We start from the raw sequence: 21,736 nt of genomic DNA on the forward strand, positions 1-21,736 counted from the left end.
AAATCCTTGATGAAACCCAGGTTCGTTTTCAGGGTGTGCTGAAGACCATGGTTTTGATGACTTGAATCCATTTTAACTTTTGTAGCAAGCCTCCATGCAGGCTAGAGGCTGGAGAGTTTCCACCAAGCAGGTGGATCTGGGAGAGCTTTTTTTTTTAAGAGCCAGACATGATGCAAAGGCAATGTTTCTGATCTTTCCACCGTTAACACATTTGGAATTTAAATTTATTATGTGTTTTAGTGGCAGAGACAGCAGCGTTCCCAGGATCTAGTGTTGAGAGCTAGGACTGAAGCACCCATGTTGCTAGCATCAGTTGCAGCTGAGGTTGTATAGCCCTGTAGCCAGCAGCTGCAGCGGTAGCTTCTAGGTTCTCTGGTTTCTGATTATGGCAGAGATGGTGGCTTCATTGGAGGGTCATTTGGGAGGGATTGCTGTGGGGATCGCTCTTTAAGGGTGAGCCTAGAAGCTGCTTACAAAACTCTTCCAGTGAGTTTCCAAGCCCTGTTTCTCTAAATTAAATATCTTTTGTTTAATCTAGTTAGCGATTTCTGTTCTTTCAGCTAAAGCCTGATGGATCAACACGGTATATGAGGCTCCTGCCAACATCCTCCTCCTGTTTTTCCTGGCCCCTCCCTTTGTGTTCCAGCTCCATCAAACTAATGTCATTTCCCCTACATACCCCGCTTCTTTATGCCTCTGTGCCTTTGTACCTGCTGTTACTTCTGCCTGGATCATTTCATTCTCGCGTCTCTGCCTAGTCTTTTTTTTTTTTTTTTTTTTTTTTTTTGCGGTACGCGGGCCTCCCACCGTTGTGGCCTCTGCCGTTGCGGAGCACAGGCTCCGGACGCGCAGGCTCAGCGGCCATGGCTCACGGGCCCAGCCGCTCCGCCTCTGCCTAGTCATTTTTAAGCCTCAATTTAGAATCATCTCCTGGAAGTCCCTTGGAACACCTTCCCTCCCCTCCAAGTCTGGGCAGGTGCTCTTCATCTGCAGCACACTGTCACCTTAACACTTGATGGTTATACTTTATGTTACAACACTTTAAAGTTGAGACTGTGAGCCCCTGAGGGCAGAAACTCTTCTTGCTCTTCTTTGTTACCTTCTTAATTAGCAAAGCCTGGAATGTTACAGCGCCTGCCTATGCTTGCTTTTCAGAATTGAATTTATGCCTGTAAACATTCCTATTAATTTTTATGTGTAACATTATATAAGGACTAAAAACCAGCTTAAAAATTCAATTAAAATACTGAAATATATGTAAGGGAAACGATAATAACTTGGGGCTCTATTTCTGGGTCCATGATGGAGTATAATTATTTCTTAATTTATCTCCCCAGGGTGATTTAAGGACTAATTACAATGAGAAATATTTTCACAGAATTGTGAACATGGTCAAATTAGGGCATACCTTAATCTACTTCTGTTGGGTTGGCAAAAAAGTTCGTTTGGTTTTACATAAAAATAAAAGACACATTTTTCATTTTCACCAAGAATTTTATTGAACACTATATTCACTAACCGAACGAACATTTTGGCCAACCCAATACAAACATACAATACATGAGGCGGTCTAGGTTAAAAATTTGTATGATTTGATAATTGGATGGGGAATATATTCCAAATTACCATTAATTATTTACTCTTTATTGTCAACTACAACTTTAAACCCACAAATACATATTACGTATTTTATGAATATAAGCATATGTATGTATATAGATGTTTTAGCAAAGTATTTCAAGGGTTACAGATCTACAGTCTGAAGACTGATCCTCTCCAAGTGTTGATGATGGAAACTTTAATTTAGAAATATGGCAGAAGATAAAAAGCAGGGGAGATAAATTTTTGTCTAGCAGTATTTCAGAGTGGCCTTCGTGAATGTCTGGACACTGAGTGTCTCATCTGGACACAGGTTTCACGTTCTGGATTTATCAGAAAAATTAAACAGACAAAGATTTCGAGTTAAGAAAAAAAGGTAGATGGTTAAGTTAGGAAAACTCACTACTCAAAATACAGCATGGTATTTTTAAAAAATAGTGAATTAGGAAGATATGCATAAACACCATACAATATATGAACTTGCACTCATTTGTTTGAAAACCTATGTGAATTTTTAGGGAAACGTGGGAAGACAGTCACACTCAGCCTTCATACTCTCATTCTTTATGATGCATTTACCGAACTCAGTGCCAAATGCCTTCTAATAATTCCCTAGAGGGGAATTTCAGTGTAGTGTTGTACATACATATGATTCATTTTCTGCACTTTTCAATTCAATGTAATAATACTAAGTGATTACTACCACTTTAAGGCATCTGAGATATATACTACATTTTTATCTCTTTTTGTAAAAATAAGTTTTATTGTCTTATGAAAAAAGCTATGCATATTAATTTCTGAAAAATCAAGAAAAAACCCCAAAAAACAGGGACAAGGAGATAACCTGTAATTCTACCCACAGAAAAAAATGCTCTTAAAGATTCAGTGCCTATGCTTCCAGACACTTTTCTATAATTCTTTTCCTTATAAAATTAGAGTTACACAAAACATTTTATTCTTTTGAATATATGAGGAACAACTATTCATGTTGACATTTTTGACAATTTTATGGTGTTCCTTTATGTGGAGTACCCTGATCTATTTAATTAATCCCCTATTGCTTGACATTTAAAATTTTCCAATTTTTTGAAAGTACAAGTAGCACTATAATGAATGAATTGTAATTAAATCTTTCCACACAATCTTTATTATATTCTAAGAATAAACTCCCCAACCTGAAATGTGGGTCAGAGGGCATGATTACTTTTAAAGTTTTTGATATATCTTATCAAGTTGTCCTCCCCAAATATTCTCTCATTTACACTCACATCGTATGAGTGTTATTTCTCTGTATTGTAACCCACATTCACTAAAAACATCTCACGAATTTGATAGAGAAAAACGTTGCTTCTCTGCTTGTGGGTCTTTAAATATATTGTCCTTTTGATATATATTGTGACATGTTTCCATTTTGTGATTTGTCTTAAGCTTGTGAGCTTGTAAAGAATGGATGGTCAAATGTATTTGGTTTTTTCCTCCATGGCATTTGACCTCAGTATCATGCCTAGAAAATGTATACACATATTCTGCAGCTCAAGTTTACATGGCAGTTTACCTATATTTTCTTCTGTTATCTTTATAGTTTATTTACTTTTTAAATTTATTTGTTTTATTTATTTTTATTTTTTGGCTGTGTTGGGTCTTTGTTGCTGCTCGCGGGCTTTCTGTAGTTACGGCGAGCCGGGACTACTCTTTGCAGTGCGTGGGCTGCTCAGTGCGGCGGCTTCTCGTTGCGGAGCACGGACTCTAGGCACGCGGACTTCAGTAGTTGTGGTGCACGGGCTTAGTTGCTCCGCAGCACGTGGGATCTTCCTGGACCAGGGCTCGAACCCACATCCCCTGCATTGGCAGGTGGTTTCTTAACCACTGTGCCACTAGGGAAGCCCCTATTTTTTTTTTTTTACAAATAAATTTTTAATTTTGGGGGGGTGGGGGAAAATAAGAGGTAAATATGTAATTATTTTCATTCCTCAAATGTTTATCGAATTGTATCAACACAACTATTGAATAAACCATCCTGTCCTCACTTATTTGTGCTTTGTAAAGTTAAAAAGTAATTCAGTTATTAAAAAATTTGCATTGTGTTCTATAAAAACATGCTGATCTAAACATTAGCAATCCTTCTGTGACTGCATTAAAAATGGAACTGCTGTACTGGATCAAGTCTCTTAGTGCCTTTTATAAAAGAATCAAGAATTCCTTTATAAAGTGAAGGTGTGGGGCAAAATTATGATTTTTTTTTTCAAAATTATGATTTGATTGCCAGTGAGAGCCCTCTTGGTCATCTTGTCACCTTTTCTTCAAACCTAGGATTTCTTGGAAAATTCCAAATCAAGATCTGCTGTATTAAATGACATTAGGAAAACATTTCCTAGTTGCTCCCTAATTGTAAAGGAATATTGAAAGTATTGCACATTTAAAAAATTTAGACCGTTTATCTGTTTATTTAGTAACCATTTTGAAAAACATAACATTAACTGCTTTTGCGCTTGTCTACTGAAAAAAATGAACAACCTAAAAGTTGAGAATTATGTTTTATTCTTTGGGCAAAACTGAGGACCTAAGCCTGGGACACAGCCTCTCAGATAGCTCTGAGGGACTGCTCCAAAGAGGTTAGGGAGGAACCAGGATATATAGGAGTTTTTGCAACAAAGAACAGGTAGTTAGAACATCAAAAGATTTGTTAATGAAAGAAAATCATATCTCAACTTAAGGAATTTAGTGCTTTTCTGTGTATGGGAAGATGCAAGAGTCTGGGCTCACTGAAATCATTCTTTTTATATGCACCTCAGATATCTGGGGCCAGTATCCTGTGCTTTCACATCCTGAGTCACCTCTGGGTGCATTGCTGAGGGTGGCTGCAGTGGCTGAGGGCTGCAATATCCTTTGTTTATTGTGGCAGGCAACATTTTTTCATTGATACGCTTCTTAAAAACTTCTTAATAGCGTTAAGAAAATTGGAAATGCCTCCCAAGTCATTGATTATTGTTAAGAGCTGGTGGAACAGAGCTGAATTCATTCAGTGACTAATTAGATTGTTTCTTGTCTTACCTTTGTGATATACTGTGATTTGTAAGAAATATGGAGTTGGTCATTCAGATGACCAAAATATATTTCTCATATATATTAGGTGTTAGTCCACAGTTCCTGGCTAAGAGCTCCTAAAACCCTTGGAATTTCCTAAGTGTTGAGAGTGATAAAAGTGTCTTTGGGCTCGTTAATGAGGTGACCTTTGAAATGCACCTAGGGATGGGAGCTGGTTACCAGTGGAGCCAACATGTGGTGAGAGGGCTGGACTTTTTAGGCCCATCCCCTGACCTTTGGGGAGGGAAGCTGGAGTTTGAATGAAATGTGTCTGTGTAATGCAGCCTCCATAAAAACCCAAAAGGATGGGGTTTGGAGAACTTCCAGGTTGGTGAACACGTGGAGTGCTGGGGGAGAGGTGTGCTTGGAGAGGGCGTGGAAACTCTGTGTCTTTTCTCCATACCTTGCCCTGTGCGTCTCTTTCGTCTGTTCCTGACTGATATCCTTTTAAAACAAACTGGTAATCTATTAAGTAAAATGTTTCTCGGTTCTGTGAGCTGCTCTAGCAAATTAATGGAATCCAGGGAGGGGGTTGTGGGTACCTGTGATCCGTAGCCACCTGGTCAGAAGCCCAGGTAACAACCTTGGCTTGTGACTGGCATCTGAAGTGGGCTGGGTTGGAGGCGGGGCAGTCTTGTAAGAGTGAACCCTTAACCAGTAGAATCTGATACTGTCTCTGGGTAGATAGTGTCAGAGACAGTCTGCTGGTGTCCAGAGAATTGCTTGCTGGTGTGGGGAAACTCCCGTTTACCACATTGTACTTGGTACCAGGAATCTACTTTAACCTTTATGCAGGCAAAAGACCAAAAACATTCAATTATCTATTTCTCAAGGGTAATTGAAGCAATCATTGAATTAAGCTTAATTTAGTGGTGTTAGAAATTACTTTTGAATGGAATAGAGACTTAGTCAAATATCTAATCGTTCTAATGATATTTTGAGGTCTAGCATTCACTTCTAGGAGCTCTGTTTTTCAAATAGCAAAGGTGCTGAGAATATAGGCACATATGAATTAATGAACATATAAACATATAGGCACATATGAATAAATGAACAGAAAAGAATATGAAAAAGAAATACATGGCATGACATAAAAAATAGGATAGACAATCCTTATTTTTGGATGGTTAGAACAGTCCTTCTTAAACTTTCTTGTTCATGAGTCATCCTGGGGTCTTCATTAAGATACGTATTCTAATGCAGAATCTAGGGTTGATTAAGATACGTATTCTAATGCAGAATCTGAGGTAAGCCTGACAGTCTACATTTCTAGCAAACTTCTGGGATTGATAAGGCTGCTGGTCCATGGAGCACACTTTGATTGGCAACAGAGGAATTTGAGTTCTTTCATCTCTGTAGTTCTAGGCTTAACTAACAATAAGAGATTCCTCCTTTACTTGGTAAAGGGATACCTTGGACTTAATTTTCCCAACTATATTTCTCTTTCAGTGTGTAAATCATCCACAATAACATCCAGAATCTTGACCCTCAAATAGATTACTTGCCACCTACAGGTAAAAAGGAAGGTGATAGCACATTCCCAGATTTCTCCAGGCAGTAATAGTAGAAGTGCAACAAAGTCAACAGAACTTCAGTGATGCTGAGCAATGCTATTACAGCACATACAAGAGAGACTTTTGCAGTCTCTTCCATTGGGTAGAAAAGACCAGTCACCATGGAGTGTCTCTGCAGTAAGCTTTCCAAACTACACAAGAGCTGCTTCTCATTTGCCAAGAGTTTCTGATTTGCCTGACTCTCCTTTGGTCTCTTCTCTAACCTATGGTAATCATTAGTGTGTACAGGAGGCTGTGTGGAGTGTGAATGTGTGTGTGTGTGTTTAAATTGACAGATAATTTAAGGGTTTTTTTTGAATAAGGGTTTTAAGGCAAATGTAACCAACTAAAGAAATTCCAACTTTGCAGATTTCCAATTGCAAGGAGGCTAATGGAAGATGTTAAAGTTCTAGCCGCAGATTTGCTATTAACTAACTATATGGTCTTGGACAAATCCCTTTATTTATTTATTAAATGAGCAAGTGGGGTAAGATGACCTCTAGTGTCTTTTGAGTCAATAATTTGATAAGAAGAGCTTGGTATAAAATCTGAAATGCCTTTCTCTGTCCTTCTCCCCTTTCTTTTCACTTGTCAAGGGAGCTACATAAGGAAGAACAATGAGAATAGATTTGAAGCAGTCCAGACTGAGGTCAGCTTAAGCAAATCCCCCAATAACTCTGAGCCTCATGTTCTCAGAGATGGGAACCCCATCTCATGACACAGCAGTGAGGAACAAATGAGGTGAAAGATGTGAAAGTGCTCAACCAAGGTGGCTAGTTGGTGGGTCACCCGATTCTCGTTCTGTTACTTTGAGCAACTGTTGTCAAAATGGCAACATTAATTGCAGCAAATCAAAAGTTTTTAAAAATCCCTTTTCCAATTGCCCTATGCAGACTGATGTATTAACATTCATTATTCCACCTGCAAATGAAGCGGAACTTGCATATCTGCCGTCCTCATTCATGACATACTCATTCACTAGCCTATGTATCAATACATATGCTGTCCCCTCTGCTTGGAATGACCTTGCTCCCTTCTTTCCTTTCTGCTTGTAAAGCTCTTTTCTTCCAAGGCTCAAGTCAAGTGTAATGTCTCCTATGAGGGATCTCCCAGGCAAAATTCGTTGTTTGTTTCTCTGCAGTGCCATAACATTTGAACAGACCTCTTCTCCTTGCGCTGTGAGCTCTCTCAAGCCTGTGGCTACAGTTTATTTATCTTTGCATCTTCCCTAGTGTCAATCAACAGTGACAGGGTTATAGCAGATGCTCATAAATGTTAGCTGCGTGTGCATGTTTGATTGAATCCCCAAACCAAGGCTTGCAGACATCTGGTTCCACCACATCTGCTGCAGGGCAAAACCAAAAATGAATCTCTACAGCAGCTCTTGACAGCAGAATTGTTATTTTATACTCTTTCATTGGAAGCTCTTGCTTTTTTCTTGTTATAGCTAGTGAATCCACGCCAGAGCAATTATCCCCGATTGAGTTAACTTCAAGAGAATAGTTTATAGTCTCTAGAAACCACAAGGAGGAAGTTGGTGATCTGAGAAAACTCTTCCCAGAAAGAAAGTAGATACCACAATATTTAGTTTAGACTCTAAAGAGACATTCACAATGAAATTAAATTTAAATCTGAGATGACCAGCTTCTTCAGGGAAAGTAGGAAGAATTAAGAATTTTACATTCTTAATGGAAAAATGAGGAAGTGAATTTTTTTCTTGATCTTGTATCATAACTGGAAAATCATTTCATAAGCCAAAAGCTTCAAACCATTTGCCAGAGTTGGAAAAAAATTGTCAACTGAAAATACCAAGTATTTGATTGACACTTTGATATCTGTAATGCTCTGAGATTTCATTTTCATTGCTTTTGTGTGGTTTAGGAAGTGACCAAGGCTTCTGTAACTGTACTGATTCAGTTGTTTAATTCAGTAAGCATGTATCAGTCATATTCTATGTGCTGAGTGCTGTTCTGGAAACAGTAGACATGTATTTGATAGGAAAAAATTGAGATTAAAAGAAGAACAAGATCCAGTACCCCTTTTCCTAGAATTCCTAGTAACCATGGCCCTCTGGCACCTAGTCACTTTCACACCTTGAGAAATTGCAGGGGGAGCTGCAGGATTACTCAGACAAGCATTGCAAATAAATTTGAGGGAGCAGTAGGTTCCTAGAGAAGCTGTTAGAGAAGTGGCATACTCTTTCATTAAAGGCAGTATGAAATGTTACTTCCTTCTGATTTGAAAATATTGGACGCAGAGGTGTTTGAAATTTCATTATGAAGTTAGTTTCAGTGTTTATTTGTTCTTTCTGCTGTAGTTATGTATGGAGAGAAGGATGTGGAAAAAAAGAGAGAATGGTTACAAAATACGTTTAAGCCGATTCAGAGTCTAGAAAGATGAGTCGAGTTTGTCCTTGCACTTTGTTTTCAGCAGTGGATATGGCAGATGGGCCAGACGTGTCTGAACTGGAGTGATCCTGATGGTGGTTCCAATCAAGTTAACAGTTGATGGTCCCTGCTATGTACCAGGTCCTCCAGGGGAATCAAAGATAAAGAGGACACAGTCCCACCCATGGAAGGTCTGACACATTGCAAAATGGTTAAGACTGGGCTGAAAATGGCAGAATAAGCTAAGTGCTATCACAGAGGTTCAAAGTGCTGTTGGGTTAGTAAAGTGAGGGAGATAACATATGCCAGGGAACAATCAGGAAAGGTGCCATGGCGGTGGTGGTGTTTAAAATGGACATTGGTAAATTAGGCAGTGTTTTCGGTGGCAGGATTGATTTTCTGTATCACTTTAGAAGTTCCGCTCTTCCAATTCACATTTCTACTATCACCATAATCATAAGCGCTTCTTGTACAGCAGCTGGTAATTAGTCTGGCTGGAGTACGGTATGTTATTAGGGGGTTGTGGATCTGTTGGACAGAAACAGGAAAGATACCTGTGGATTTACAGCTCCAGGCAGGAGAGTCTGTTCTTTAATATTCAGTGGGGAAATCTTTGAAGGTTTGAGCAGAGCAGTGTAGTGACTGCACTTGTGCTTCATTAATAGTAATCTGGCAGCTTGGAGTAGTGCGAACTCATTTTCATTTGCCAGAGCAGATGAGAGTGGAGAGACTGTCACAGTTGTCCAGTTAAGATGTAGTGGAACCATAGAACTAGCAAGGTCAAGGGACTCAGGCAGAGAGTTCTTAGGTTTGACACCAAAAGATGATCAATAAAAGGACAAATTGATAAATCGGACTTTATCAAAACTAGAAATTTGCTCTGTGAAAAAGCCTATTAAGAGGATTAAAAGACAAACTACAAAATGGGAGAATATATTTGCACATCACCTATCTGATAAAGGACTGTATCCACAGTATGTGAAGAACTCTCAAAACTCAATAGTAAACAAAACAAAACAAAACCAATCCATTTTGAAAACGGGTAAATGATATAAACAGACATTCACTGAAGAGGATATTCAGATGGTAAATAAGCATATGAAAAGATGGTCAGCATCATTAGCCATTAGGGAAGTGCAAATTAAACCCACAGTGAGTATCACTACACAACTTTAAGAATGTCTAAAGGAAAAAATAGTGACAGCACAACACCATACATTGTTGAGTATGTAGAGAGACTGGATTATTGGCGCATTGCTCATATGAATGTTTAATATCACAGTCACTGTGGAAAAGAATTTAGTAGCTTCCTATAAAACTATATGTGTAATTACCATCCTTCCAAAAGTTCAGGAAAATGATATTTACATTAAAATGAGCAACAGAAGAGTATTGAGGTCAAATCCCATACAGAATGACTCGAAGAAAAAAGGTGGTCAAGGACATAATAACATCCCTACCAACAATGAGAGCATAGTATAAAGATATGTTCCAAAAATATCTGTAAGATTAATTTGCAAGACAAGAGACATTAAGAAAATTATATAGGACATGAAATAATAAACATAAATCAGAATTAGAAATACTCAGAAGTGAAATGAAAGAATTCAAGAAATAATTAGAAATAAAATAATTAAAAATAAAATAATTTTATTTTTTAATTTAATTTTTTTTTTATACAGGTTCTTATTAGCTACTTTACTAGTGGATATATGTCAACCCAATCTCCCAATTCATCCCACCCCCCACCCCCCCGCTTTCCCCCTTGGTATCCATACGTTTATTCTCTACATCCGTGTCTCTATTTCTGCCTTACAGACCGGTTCATCTGTACCATTTTCCTAGATTCTACATATATGTGTTAACATACGATTTGTTTTTGTCTTTCTGACTTACTTAACTCTGTATGACCATCTGGGTCCATCCACATCTCTACAGATGACTCAATTTCGTTCCTTTTTATGGCCGAGTAATATTCCATTGTGTATATGTACCACATCTTCTTTATCCATTCATCTGTCGATGAGCATTTAGGTTGCTTCCATGACCTGGCTATTGTAAATAGTGCTGCAGTGAACATTGGGGGGCATGTGTCTTTTTGAATTATGGTTTTCTCTGGGTATATGCCCAGTAGTGGGATTGATGGGTCACATGGTAGTTTTATTTTTAGTTTCTAAGGAACCTTCATACTGTTCTCCATAGTGGCTGTATCAATTTGCATTCCCACCAACAGTGCAAGAGGGCTCCCTTTTCTCCACACCCTCTCCAGTATTTGTTGTTTGTAGATTTTCTGATGATGCCCATTCTAACTGGTGTGTGGTGATACCTCATTGTAGTTTTGATTTGCATTTCTCTAATAATTAGTGATGTTGAGCAGCTTTTCATGTGCCTCTTGGCCATCTGTATGTCTTCCTTGGAGAAATGTCTGTTTAGGTCTTCTGACCTTTTATTGATTGGGTTGTTTTTTTTAATATTGAGCTGCGTGAGCTGTTTATATATTTTGGAGATTAATCCTTTGTCCATTGATTCGTTTGCCAATATTTTCTCCCATTCTGAGGGTTGTCATTTCATCTTGTTTATAGTTTTCCTTTGCAGTGCAAAAGCCTTTAAGTTTCATTAGGTCCCATTTATTTATTTTTGTTTTTATTTCCATTACTCTAAGAGGTGGGTCAAAAAAGATCTTGCTGTGATTTATGTCAAAGAGTGTTCTTCCTATGTTTTCCTCTAAGAGTTTTATAGTGTCCAGTCTTACATTTAGGTCTTTAATCCATTTTGAGTTTATTTTTGTGTATGGTGTTAGGAAGTGTTCTAATTTCATTCTTTTACATGTAGCTGTCCAGTTTTCCGAGCACCACTTACTGAAGAGACTGTCTTTTCTCCATTGTATATACTTGCCTCCTTTGTCATAGATTAGTTGACCATAGGTGTGTGGGTTTTATCTCTGGGCTTTCTATCGTGTTCCATTGATCTAATATGTCTGTTGTTGTGCCAGTGCCATGTTGTTTTGATTACTGTAGCTTTGTAGTATAGTCTGAAGTCAGGGAGTATGATTTCTCCAGCTCCAGTATTTTCCCTCAAGATTGCTTTGGCTATTTGGAGTCTTTTGTCTCTCCATACAAATTTTAAGATTTTTTGTTCTAGTTCTATAAAAAATGCCATTGGTAATTTGATAGGGATTACATTGAATCTGTAGATTGCTTTGGGTAGTATAGTTATTTTCAAAGTATTGAGTCTTCCAATCCAAGAACATGGTATATCTTTCCATCTGTGTCATCTTTGATTTCTTTCATCAGTGTCTTAGAATTTTCTGAGTACAGGTCTTTTACCTCCTTAAGTAGGTTTATTCCTAGGTATTTTATTCTTTTTGTGGCAGTGGAGAATGGGATTGTTTCCTTAATTTCTCTTTCTGATCTTTTGTTGTTAGTGTATAGGAATGCAAGAGATTTCTGTTCATTAATCTTGTATCCTGCAACTTTACCAAATTCATTGAGTAGCTCTAGTAGTTTTCTGGTGGCATCTTTAGGATTATCTATGTATAGTACCATGTCATCTGCAAACAGTGACATGCTACTAGTCATGCCATGGCTAGGACTTCCAAAACTATGTTGAATAAGAGTGGCGAGAGTGGACATCCTTGTCTTTTTCCTGACCTTAGAGGAAATACTTTCAGTTTTTTACCATTGAGAATGATGTTTGCTGTGGGTTTGTCATATATGGCCTTTATTATGTTGAGGTAGATTCCCTCTATGCCCACTTTCTGGAGAGTTTTTATCATAAATGGGTGTTGAAATTTGTCAAAAGCTTTTTCTGCATCTATTGAGATGATCATATGGTTTTTCTTCTTCAGTTTGTAAATATGGTGTATCACATTGATTGATCTACGTATATTGAAGAACCCTGGCATCCCTGGGATAAATCCCACTTGATCATGGTGTATGATCCTTTTAATGTGTTGTTGGATTCTGTTTGCTAGTATTTTGTTGAGGATTTTTGCATGTAAATTCATCAGTTATATTGGTCAGTAATATTCTTTTTTTATATAGTATCTTTGTCTGGTTTTGGTATCAGGGTGATGGTGGCCTCTTAGAATGAGTTTGGGAGTGTTCCTTCCTCTGCAGTTTTTTTGGAAGAGTTTGAGAAGGATGGGTGTTAGCTCTTCTCTAAACGTTTGATAGAATTCACCTGTGAAGTCATCTGGTCCTGAGCTTTTGTTTGTTGGAAGATTTTTAATCACAGTTTCAATTTCATTACTTGTGATTGTTCTATTCATATTTTCTATTTCTTCCTGGTTCAGTCTTGGAAGGTTACCATCGATTTCCTCTTTTATAGCTGTTAGCATTTGCCTTATGTATTGAAGTGCTCCTAAGTTGGTTGCATATATATTTATAATTGTTATATCTTCTTGGATTGATCCCTTGATCATTATGTAGTGTCCTTCCTTGTCTCTTGTAACATTCTTTATTTTAGTTTATTTTGTGTGATATGAGTATTGCTACTCCAGCTTTCTTTTGATTTCCATTTGCGTGGAATATCTTTTTCCATCCCCTCACTTTCAGTCTGTATGTGTCCCTAGGTCTGAAGTGGGTCTCTTGTAGACAACGTATGTACGGGTCTTGTTTTTGTATCCGTTCAGCCAGTCTGTGTCTTTTGGATGGGGCATTTAATCCATTTACAGTTAAGGTAATTATCGATATGTATGTTCCTATTACCATTTTGTTAATTGTTTTGGGTTTATTTTTGTAGGTCTTTTCCTTCTCTTGTGTTTCCTGCCTAGAGAAGTTCCTTTAGCATTTGTTGTAAAGATGGTTTGGTGGTGCTGAATTCTCTTAGCTTTTGCTTGTCTGTAAAGCTTTTGATTTCTCCGTGCAATCTGAATGAGATCCTTGCTGGGTAGAGTAATCTTGGTTGTAGGTTCTTCCCTTTAATCACTTTAAATATATCATACCACTCCCTTTCTGGCTTGTAGAGTTTCTGCTGAGGAGCCAGCTGTTAACCTTATGGGAGTTCCCTTATATGTTATTTGTCATTTTTCCTTTGCTGCTTTTAATAATTTTTCTTTGTCTTTCATTTTTGTCAATTTGATTACTATGTGTCTCAGCGTGTTTCTCCTTGGGTTCATCCTGCCTGGGACTCTCTGTGCTTCCTGGACTTGGGTGGCTATTTCCTTTCCCATGTTAGGGAAGTTTCTGACTATAATCTCTTCAAATATTTTCTCGGGTCCTTTCTCTCTCTCTTCTCCTTCTGGGATTCCTATAATGTGAATGTTGTTGCATTTAATGTTGTCCCAGAGGTCTCTTAGGCTGTCATCATTTCTTTTCATTCTTTTTACTTCATTCTGTTCCACGGCAGTGAATTCCATCATTCTGTCTTCCAGGTCACTTATCCGTTCTTCTGCCTCAGTTATTCTACTATTGATTCCTTCTAGTGTATTTTTCATTTCAGTTATTGTATTGTTCATCTCTGTTTGTTTGTTCTTTAATTCTTCTTGGTCTTTGTTCTTTAATTCTTCTAGGTCTTTGGTAAACATTTCTTGCGTCTTCTCCATCTTTGCCTCCATTCTTTTTCCGAGGTCCTGGATCATCTTCACTATCATTATTGTGAATTCTTTTTCTGGAAGGTTGCCTATCTCCACTTCATTTAGTTGTTTTTCTGGGGTTTTATCTTGTTCCTTCATCTGGTACATAGCCGTCTGCCTTTTCATTTTGTCTTTCTGTGAATGTGGTTTTCATTTCCCAGGCTGCAGAATTGTAGTTCTTCTTGCTTCTGCTGTCTGCTCTCTGGTGGATGAGGCTATCTAAGAGGCTGTGCAAGCTTCCTGATGGGAGGGACTGGTGGTGGGTAGAGCTGGGTGTTGCTCTGGTGGGCAGAGCTCAGTAAAACTTTAATCTGCTTGTCTGCTGATGGGTGGGGCTGAGTTCCCTCCTTGTTGGTTGTTTGGCCTGAGGTGACCCAGCACAGGAGGCTACAGGCTCTTTGGTGGGGCTAATCATGTACTCTGGGAGGGCTCATGCCAAGGAGCACCTCCCAGAACCTCTACTGCCAGTGTCCCTGTCCCTGCGGTGAGCCACAGCCATCCCCTGCCTCTGCAGGAGACCCTTCAGCACTAGCAGGTAGGTCTGGTTCAGTCGCCTCTGGGGTCACTGCTTCTTCCCCTGGGTCCCGATGTGCACACTACTTTGTGTGTGCCCTCCAAGAGTGGAGTCTCTGTTTCCCCCAGTCCTGTCGAAGTCATGCAGTCAAATCCCTCTTGCCTTCAAATTCTGATTCTCTGGGAATTCCTCCTCCTGTTGCTGGACCCCCAGGTTGGGAAGCCTGATGTGGGGCTCAGAGCCTTCACTCCGGTGAGTGGACTTCTGTGTTATAATTGTTCTCCAGTTTGTGAGTCACCCACCCAGCTGTTATGGGATTCGATTTTATTGTGATTGTGCCCCTCCTACTGTCTCATTGCAGCTTCTCCTTTGTCTTTGGATGTGGGGTATCTTATTTGGTGAGTTCCACTGTCTTCCTGTCGATGATTGTTAAGGAGTTAGTTGTGATTTCGTTGCTCTTGCAAGAGGGAGTGAGCACACATCCTTCTACTCTGCCATCTTGGACCAGTCTTTCCAAAAATAAAATAATGATTTTAGAAATGAAGACTCAATAGAAGCAACAAAAACTACAGCAAATAAAGGAGAAAAATGGAAATTTTTTTAAATGTAAGAGGGAATATAAAAACACATAAGAAGAATTCAAAAGAAAATTGTAAACATAAGCAAAGAAGATGCAACATACACATAAGAGTCTCTGAAGAAGATATCAGAACAAAGAAACAAATACTAAAATTACCATTGAGAAAATATTGATGAAATAATTGAAAACATGTACCGAAAGAATAAACTTCATACCTGAAAATATTATATTGGCCTAGAATGCCCAGCATAAAGCACTTTCTAGTAAAAATTACTGACCTTATAAAGAAAGAGAAAAAAATCCTTAGGAATCTAGACAACATTAGCATATTATCTGTTATGAGAAAGAAAATCAGATTATCATTAGACTTTTGACAGTAATGCTATATGATGGAAGAAAATGGAGTAACATTAAAGATCTTCAGAGAAAGAAAATGTGATTTTATATCCAGAAAAACTGACCCTCAAAAATATAAAAGACATAGACAGTGATTTGCATGTAAGAATTCAGAGAATGTCATTCCCATGGCCCTTCCTAAGGAATCTACTAAAGAATTTGTTTCAGCGAGCCCTTCCTAAGGTTCCACTAGAGAATGACTTTGGACAACCAAAAAGACTAGAGAGGCATCCACACAGGACTAGTGTGGAGTATTAAGTAGTTATTAAATGAAGGCTGAAAGGGAACACTCCTACTGGGTAATGGGTGTATGAGTTGACGGTGCAGACTTAGCATAAATATAAAACAAAATGTAGAGGAAGGGGTGCACACTTACAAAACCAAACCAGTGCCAAACCAAAACAACAATAAAACAATTAGACATCTCTTTCAGTAATCATAGTTGGTAGTGATAGTATTCATTATTGTTATTCTGAGACTGATATCTTAAAAGCCCCTTTTCTCTCTCTGTCTCTGTCTGTCACGTATGACAGCTACCACAGTCCTCAACTCTAGAACCACCTCCGGATCCCTTTCTTCCTTCTCCTAATCTTCCCATTCTCTTCATTTCTTTTCCGCTGTTAGCTTTTAGTCTCTTTCAACCTGAATCAATCGATCCATTTTCAGTTTTTCTTCACAATCATTACTCCAGCAAGCAAAAAACTAGAATCTAATCTTTCAAATACAAAATTCTCCTTACCAGGTAGAAGAGAGGAAAAAGCTATGAATATATCATTTATTACTACTGTGTCACATCCCCTAAGAAACTGTGTTATTCAATGTTGATGTCTAATTTTAATATTAGATTTCTTAGAGTTCCATAATTCTGCCCTTTTTTCTTACACTCATCTTCCGTAGTTAAATTTGTTGAAAATAATTGCTTAGTTGTCTGTATACTTTATTCCATCTTTATAGGTGCTGCCTGTACAGTCCTTTTTTTAGTTATGTGTCTAGGAAACATTCCTTAGATAGACTAACTTCCTAGTTCTTGATAGCAAAATATTAAAAGGCTTACTTAGCAAAGAACTGGCATAATGACATATTATTAGGTCATGAGCACTCTTTGGTCCAGGAATTTATGTATAAAAATATATTATAGAATATCTGTTCTAGACCATGTCTGATATCTAATATTCTTAATCTACTAGTGTTGTAGCTTTCCTGTGGAGGTTGGATTTTGCATTTGCATAGGCTGAAAGGAGAGGGAGGTATATATGTGGAAAAGTAGAGAAATACTGGTTAAGAGAGACAAGGACAATTCTCTTGACTTTACCTGGTGCCACGTTCCATGTTTACTTGTATGCACTTTCCATGTTTACTTGTATGCACTCGTAAAATGGTTGCATCCTGGATTTCTTTGTGTGCCTTTGGAAGTTTTGTCAGATGGGCTGAGGTGGAGGATAGAGTAAGGCATCTGGATTCACTATCATTATGGATTTTCTTTGAGAGTCCTCTGGTAGAACAAGTGGCTTTTCCTCAAGTAGGAAACAGCAAGGCTCTGGGCTTTTCTAAAGTTCGATAAATTTTGTGCACATGAACTTACTCTGCTTGTTACTCTGCTGCTACCAAGAGATCAGGCCTTGCCCTTCGAAAAAGTAGCAAAGAGGGTTGTCAATGAAAGCAAAGTTCAAAAGCAGAATGATAGTGAATAGACAGAAGCAGCCAGCCTTCCATATCACTGAAAAGATGAAATAAGATGTTCGTAAAGGGAGTCAGAGTGCTCTGCAAATGTTGTTATTGTTACAAGTAATAACAACTTGATAGAAATATAGATGCCTTGTACCTTACTTGTAAGTGTACAGTGGAAATGATCTCCACAGCATCCTTACTTTTCACCAATGTAATGGTATCTCCTGGTCTTGGATTTATATGTATTCCTCAAACAATTTTTTATCGTATGTCTTCATTTTTCTAATATAAATTCTCTAAAAAGACACAAGTCTCGGTTAATACACTCTCCCCTAGAATAGCTGCAATTTAATCTTGACCATATTCGTCGACAGAAATCATTTAGAATGTTTGTTTTCTGTACTAACATGGTAAAAGGACAAGAAAGGAAATCAACACAAGAAGATATAAGATTAGCAAATAAAACACATGATAAAACATTCATTTCCATGAATGATTTTTTTTAATTTTTAATTTTTATTTATTTTTGGGTTGGGTCTTTGTTGCTGTGTACGGGCTTTCTCTAGTTGCAGTGAGCAGGGGCCACTTTTCGTTGTGGTCTATGGGCTTCTCATTGTGGTGGCTTCTCTTGTTGAGGAGCCATGGACTCTACGTGCGTGGCTTCAGTAGTTGCGGTACGTGGGCTCAGTAGTTGTGGCTTGCGGGCTCTAGAGCGCAGGGTCAGTAGTTTATGAGGGGAACTTTAAGAGGGGAAAAATAAAAATGTTCCCACATCTCTCCGTTCAGAGGAAACCACTGATGGCATTTTGATGTATATCTTTCAAAACAGCTCTCTCCAAAGACAAACACAGCGTTAAATTGCCACAGTAATATTGCACATGCTGTTCGGCAGCCTTAACTTGGAGCTGCCTGATTTAAGCAGCCATGTAAGTGATGGGCTCTGGGCCTCTTTACATCTGATAGCTAAATAAACAGCTCTAAGATGCATGTCCTTGAATATACGTTTATTCACACTTGATAAAGTACATCGTAGAAAAAATTTTATTATGAGTGGAATATCTAACAAAGAGCACATAGGCTTTAAATTTTGAAGCATATGGGCAGACTGTATTCCAGGAGCATAGAAATTTACATTGTGAATAACTACCATTCACTGTGTTCTCACACCCTCTCCAGCATTTGATACTGTCATTTTATATTTTTAAAAACTTAACAGTAAGACATAAAAAGCTTGATCTCATTGTTTTATCATATATTTCTTTGATTATTTCTGAGATTCATTATTTTTTCACATTTTTTTTTGTTATCAGCATTTTTCTAGGTGCCAGTTGTCTATTAATCCTCCTTACTAAATTTTCAGTAGGTTGATTGCTTCTTATTTTTTACAGCTGATTGTATATTGAGGATATTAAGTCTTTGTTAAGTGTGTTGAAAATATTTTTCCTAGTTTATCATTGCTTTTTAAATTGGCTTAAAGTATTTGAAAAATTTTGCCATATGTAGGTTTTAAATTTTTGAGTAATTACCAGTACTTTCTGGATTTTGTTGTATACTTAAAAAGACATTCTCCACCCATATTTAAACAGAGGGTAAGAAGAGGATGAAGAAAGGAGGATACATGGACAGGCATTTTACAGTTTATAAAAGTAGGAAAAGGAGCTATTCAACAAAACAAACAATAATAAAACAAAACTTTATGAGCCTGTCTGGTTATGGAGAATTGAACCAGGTAAAATATAAAGCCGTTTACCTGTTCTGTGGGGGTGTGCAGTCAATACATGGAGAAATGCTTTCACTGATTCAGCAAATATTAAATACCAGGTACTGGGCTAGGTTTTGATTCAGAGGAAAAAAGATACTGATTCCAAAAATAAAGTAAAATTGCCCCTGCCCACAAAGAGCTTACAGACTGTAATAGTCATGTATGTACAAGGGACTGTAGAAGCCTAGAATCCTCATTCCTTCTTCCTTCTCTCTTATTCTACTTCTAAACCATAAAGGAAATAATTGGTAAATGCTAGGAATCCTGCTTTCTTGAAGAAAATATTTCTTTTGATTTCAAAAAAAAACGTATTGTTTAAAAGACCCCAGACTCCTCTTCTGTATCTACATTCATGGCTACCTCCCTGCAAGGAGACACTTATGCCTTTGAGGCACTGACTGGGCTGTAATCTCTAAACCTGTAATCATGTTTTATGCCAGGAAAATGTTTTCAAAACATCTGCAGTATTTAACCAGCCAAGATGTTTTGTGAAAAATATTTGTGAATGCTTCCATCAGGAGATACTCACTTGTGAGTGAAGTAATGGATGAAAATATTTGAAAATATTTGGTCATTTTAACTCTGTGTGTCTGTTTTGAATGTGCATATGCTCATGTGTAACAGTAGAATTTTATATATATATAATTATGTTTTTAAGTTAACACAACTATTCTATTTAATTTTGTAAGGGAGAAAGGAGAACATTAAGAATAGAAACTAAGATCTACTTTATAATGAGAGGAATAGTAATAGTCCTTTATTGTTTTAATAGGATTTTAGAAATTATTTCACCTTTATTATTCAGTCTTCACAAAAAGCCTGTAAAATAAGCATCAGTATTTTTATTTTACATAATGAAGAAATGTGGCTCAAAATGATCGGGTGATTGAAGTTCCAATGTTAGTAAACATCAAAGATGAAAGCAAAACTGCAAGTTTCATTGCTCTTTCTACCATACTACAGCTGCCCAGGGTGAAGGCCCTGTCTAACCTGTAAAGAGAGGAATTGAGAGTTAGTTCCCAATTATCTATAGGTGAATCTAATGAGACCACAGCCACTTACCACGGGTTCTGCTTGCAGAATGAATCTCCCTCTTTATCCTGCTTGCACATTGTGGTAGGAAGAACGTGCGTTGGAGTCGAATACCTGGGTTTGAATTCCAGTTCTGCCACTTATTAGCATATCGAACCTAAACTCTTTTCCTAGTATTCACGTAGGAACACTGGCAGTGATGGTACATAGAGTGAAGATTTGTTGTGATATCTTGGGCACATAGTAGGTGCTCAGGAATCACCCAGAAAACCATGACCTGATCTCTCCTAGGATGGTGTCAAGAGATACAAAATGATTTGGGGAATAAAGGGTTATAGGGAATGGAACGATAGACACAAAGGCAAGAGACAAGAGTCAGTTTTGAGCCCTTTGTTCAGCCATATGCGAAGAATTATTTTTTTCACTGTGGTTACATTCATCCTCATGTTCACTTATGTCCCAGGAGGCATTATATTAAGGAGATAGAAATGGGGAGCCTTGAAAACGGAAATGCAGGAATGGCTGAACCTTTTTATAGTCCTCAAAATGGATTTTCCTAATCCTTTTCTTTCCCACCTTTTATAGCTGATGGTGTCTGTGTCTTCAGATGCTCACTCAACAGAGACACTGAATATTGCTGTGTGGGGAAGGAGTCCATCTTGATTTTTCTGGGCTACCACAGTGCTTTGCTGAAGTTTGAGTCTCATGCTGGTAAGTTTTGTGTCTTTTCCAAGCCCCTGGCTTTTCCAAAGGCAAATCTCCTGGTTGGTTGACTTTCGGCACCGTGTTTCCTGATGCGAGTTGCCATCCATTGATAGAATGATTTAAAACTGGTTCTGGTGCTTAACTTGATGTGGTGGCTAGAGAACAGTCAGCCTTCCCTAGACCGTGAGAACTTTTGTGTTCTCATACCCCGCCCCCCAACCCTGCTTTGGTTCTCCTTCATCCAAAGCTGCAGGAAAGGACACCAAGGATTGTCCAGATCTTCACCACTGTTGTTGATTCTCCTGTGAAATTTGCCGAAATGTGATTTTCAGTTTGAGCGTCAATGATTTCATCCTGTTTTTGTCTTTGAATCACTTGCTGAGCATTTTTAGACTCTGGACAACAAATGTCTAGCAATAGGGAGGTAAATTAAAGTATAACTAGAAGTATTTTAAGAAAAGACTCAAAGGCACTCTGAAAGATTTCTGGCTGCTGGTGGGTGGGGCTGGGTCATGAGGCTGCTGGCTGTAGGATCCGGGGGGGTCCCAAAGCTGGTGTCGACCTGCTGGTGGGTGAGGCTGAGGCCCAGGGGGCCCCAGAGCTAGTGCTGGCTCATTGCTGGGGGGAACCAGGTGACTGGCTGCAGTGCCCTGTGAGTCTGGAGGCTAGTGCTGGCCTGCTGGTGGGCAGGCTAAATCCTGGTATGGCAGGCTGCAGGGCTTCAGTGGTCCTGGGGCTGGTGTCTGCCTGCTGCTAGGTGGGGCTGGGGCCCAGGGGAACCCAGGACTGGTATCCACCCAATGGTGGGTAAGACCAGGTCCTGGGCCTACTGCTGGCTCATGCCAGCTCACTGGTAGACAGAGCTGGGTCCCAGTGTCTCT

At 38.5% G+C, this 21,736-nt stretch overlaps 1 protein-coding gene across 2 annotated transcripts in view; it reads left to right on the top strand.

Moving 5' to 3' along the window:
* The window catches only part of LOC307189514 (histone-arginine methyltransferase CARM1-like), a 288,148-nt gene that overhangs the window by 103,704 nt on the left and 162,708 nt on the right, over positions 1-21,736 (top strand). For both annotated transcript variants that reach the window (XM_079927678.1, XM_079927677.1), the window contains exon 2: positions 20,736-20,861. Coding sequence is in view for 1 of the 2 variants with exons in the window: in XM_079927677.1 (XP_079783803.1) it covers positions 20,736-20,861 (126 nt within the window). In the remaining variant the exon portion in view is untranslated. The remainder of the gene's footprint in view (positions 1-20,735; positions 20,862-21,736) is intronic.

This window comes from Stenella coeruleoalba, assembly GCF_951394435.1.
Source record: "Stenella coeruleoalba genome assembly, chromosome: 7".
Taxonomy (NCBI): Eukaryota; Metazoa; Chordata; class Mammalia; order Artiodactyla; family Delphinidae; genus Stenella; species Stenella coeruleoalba.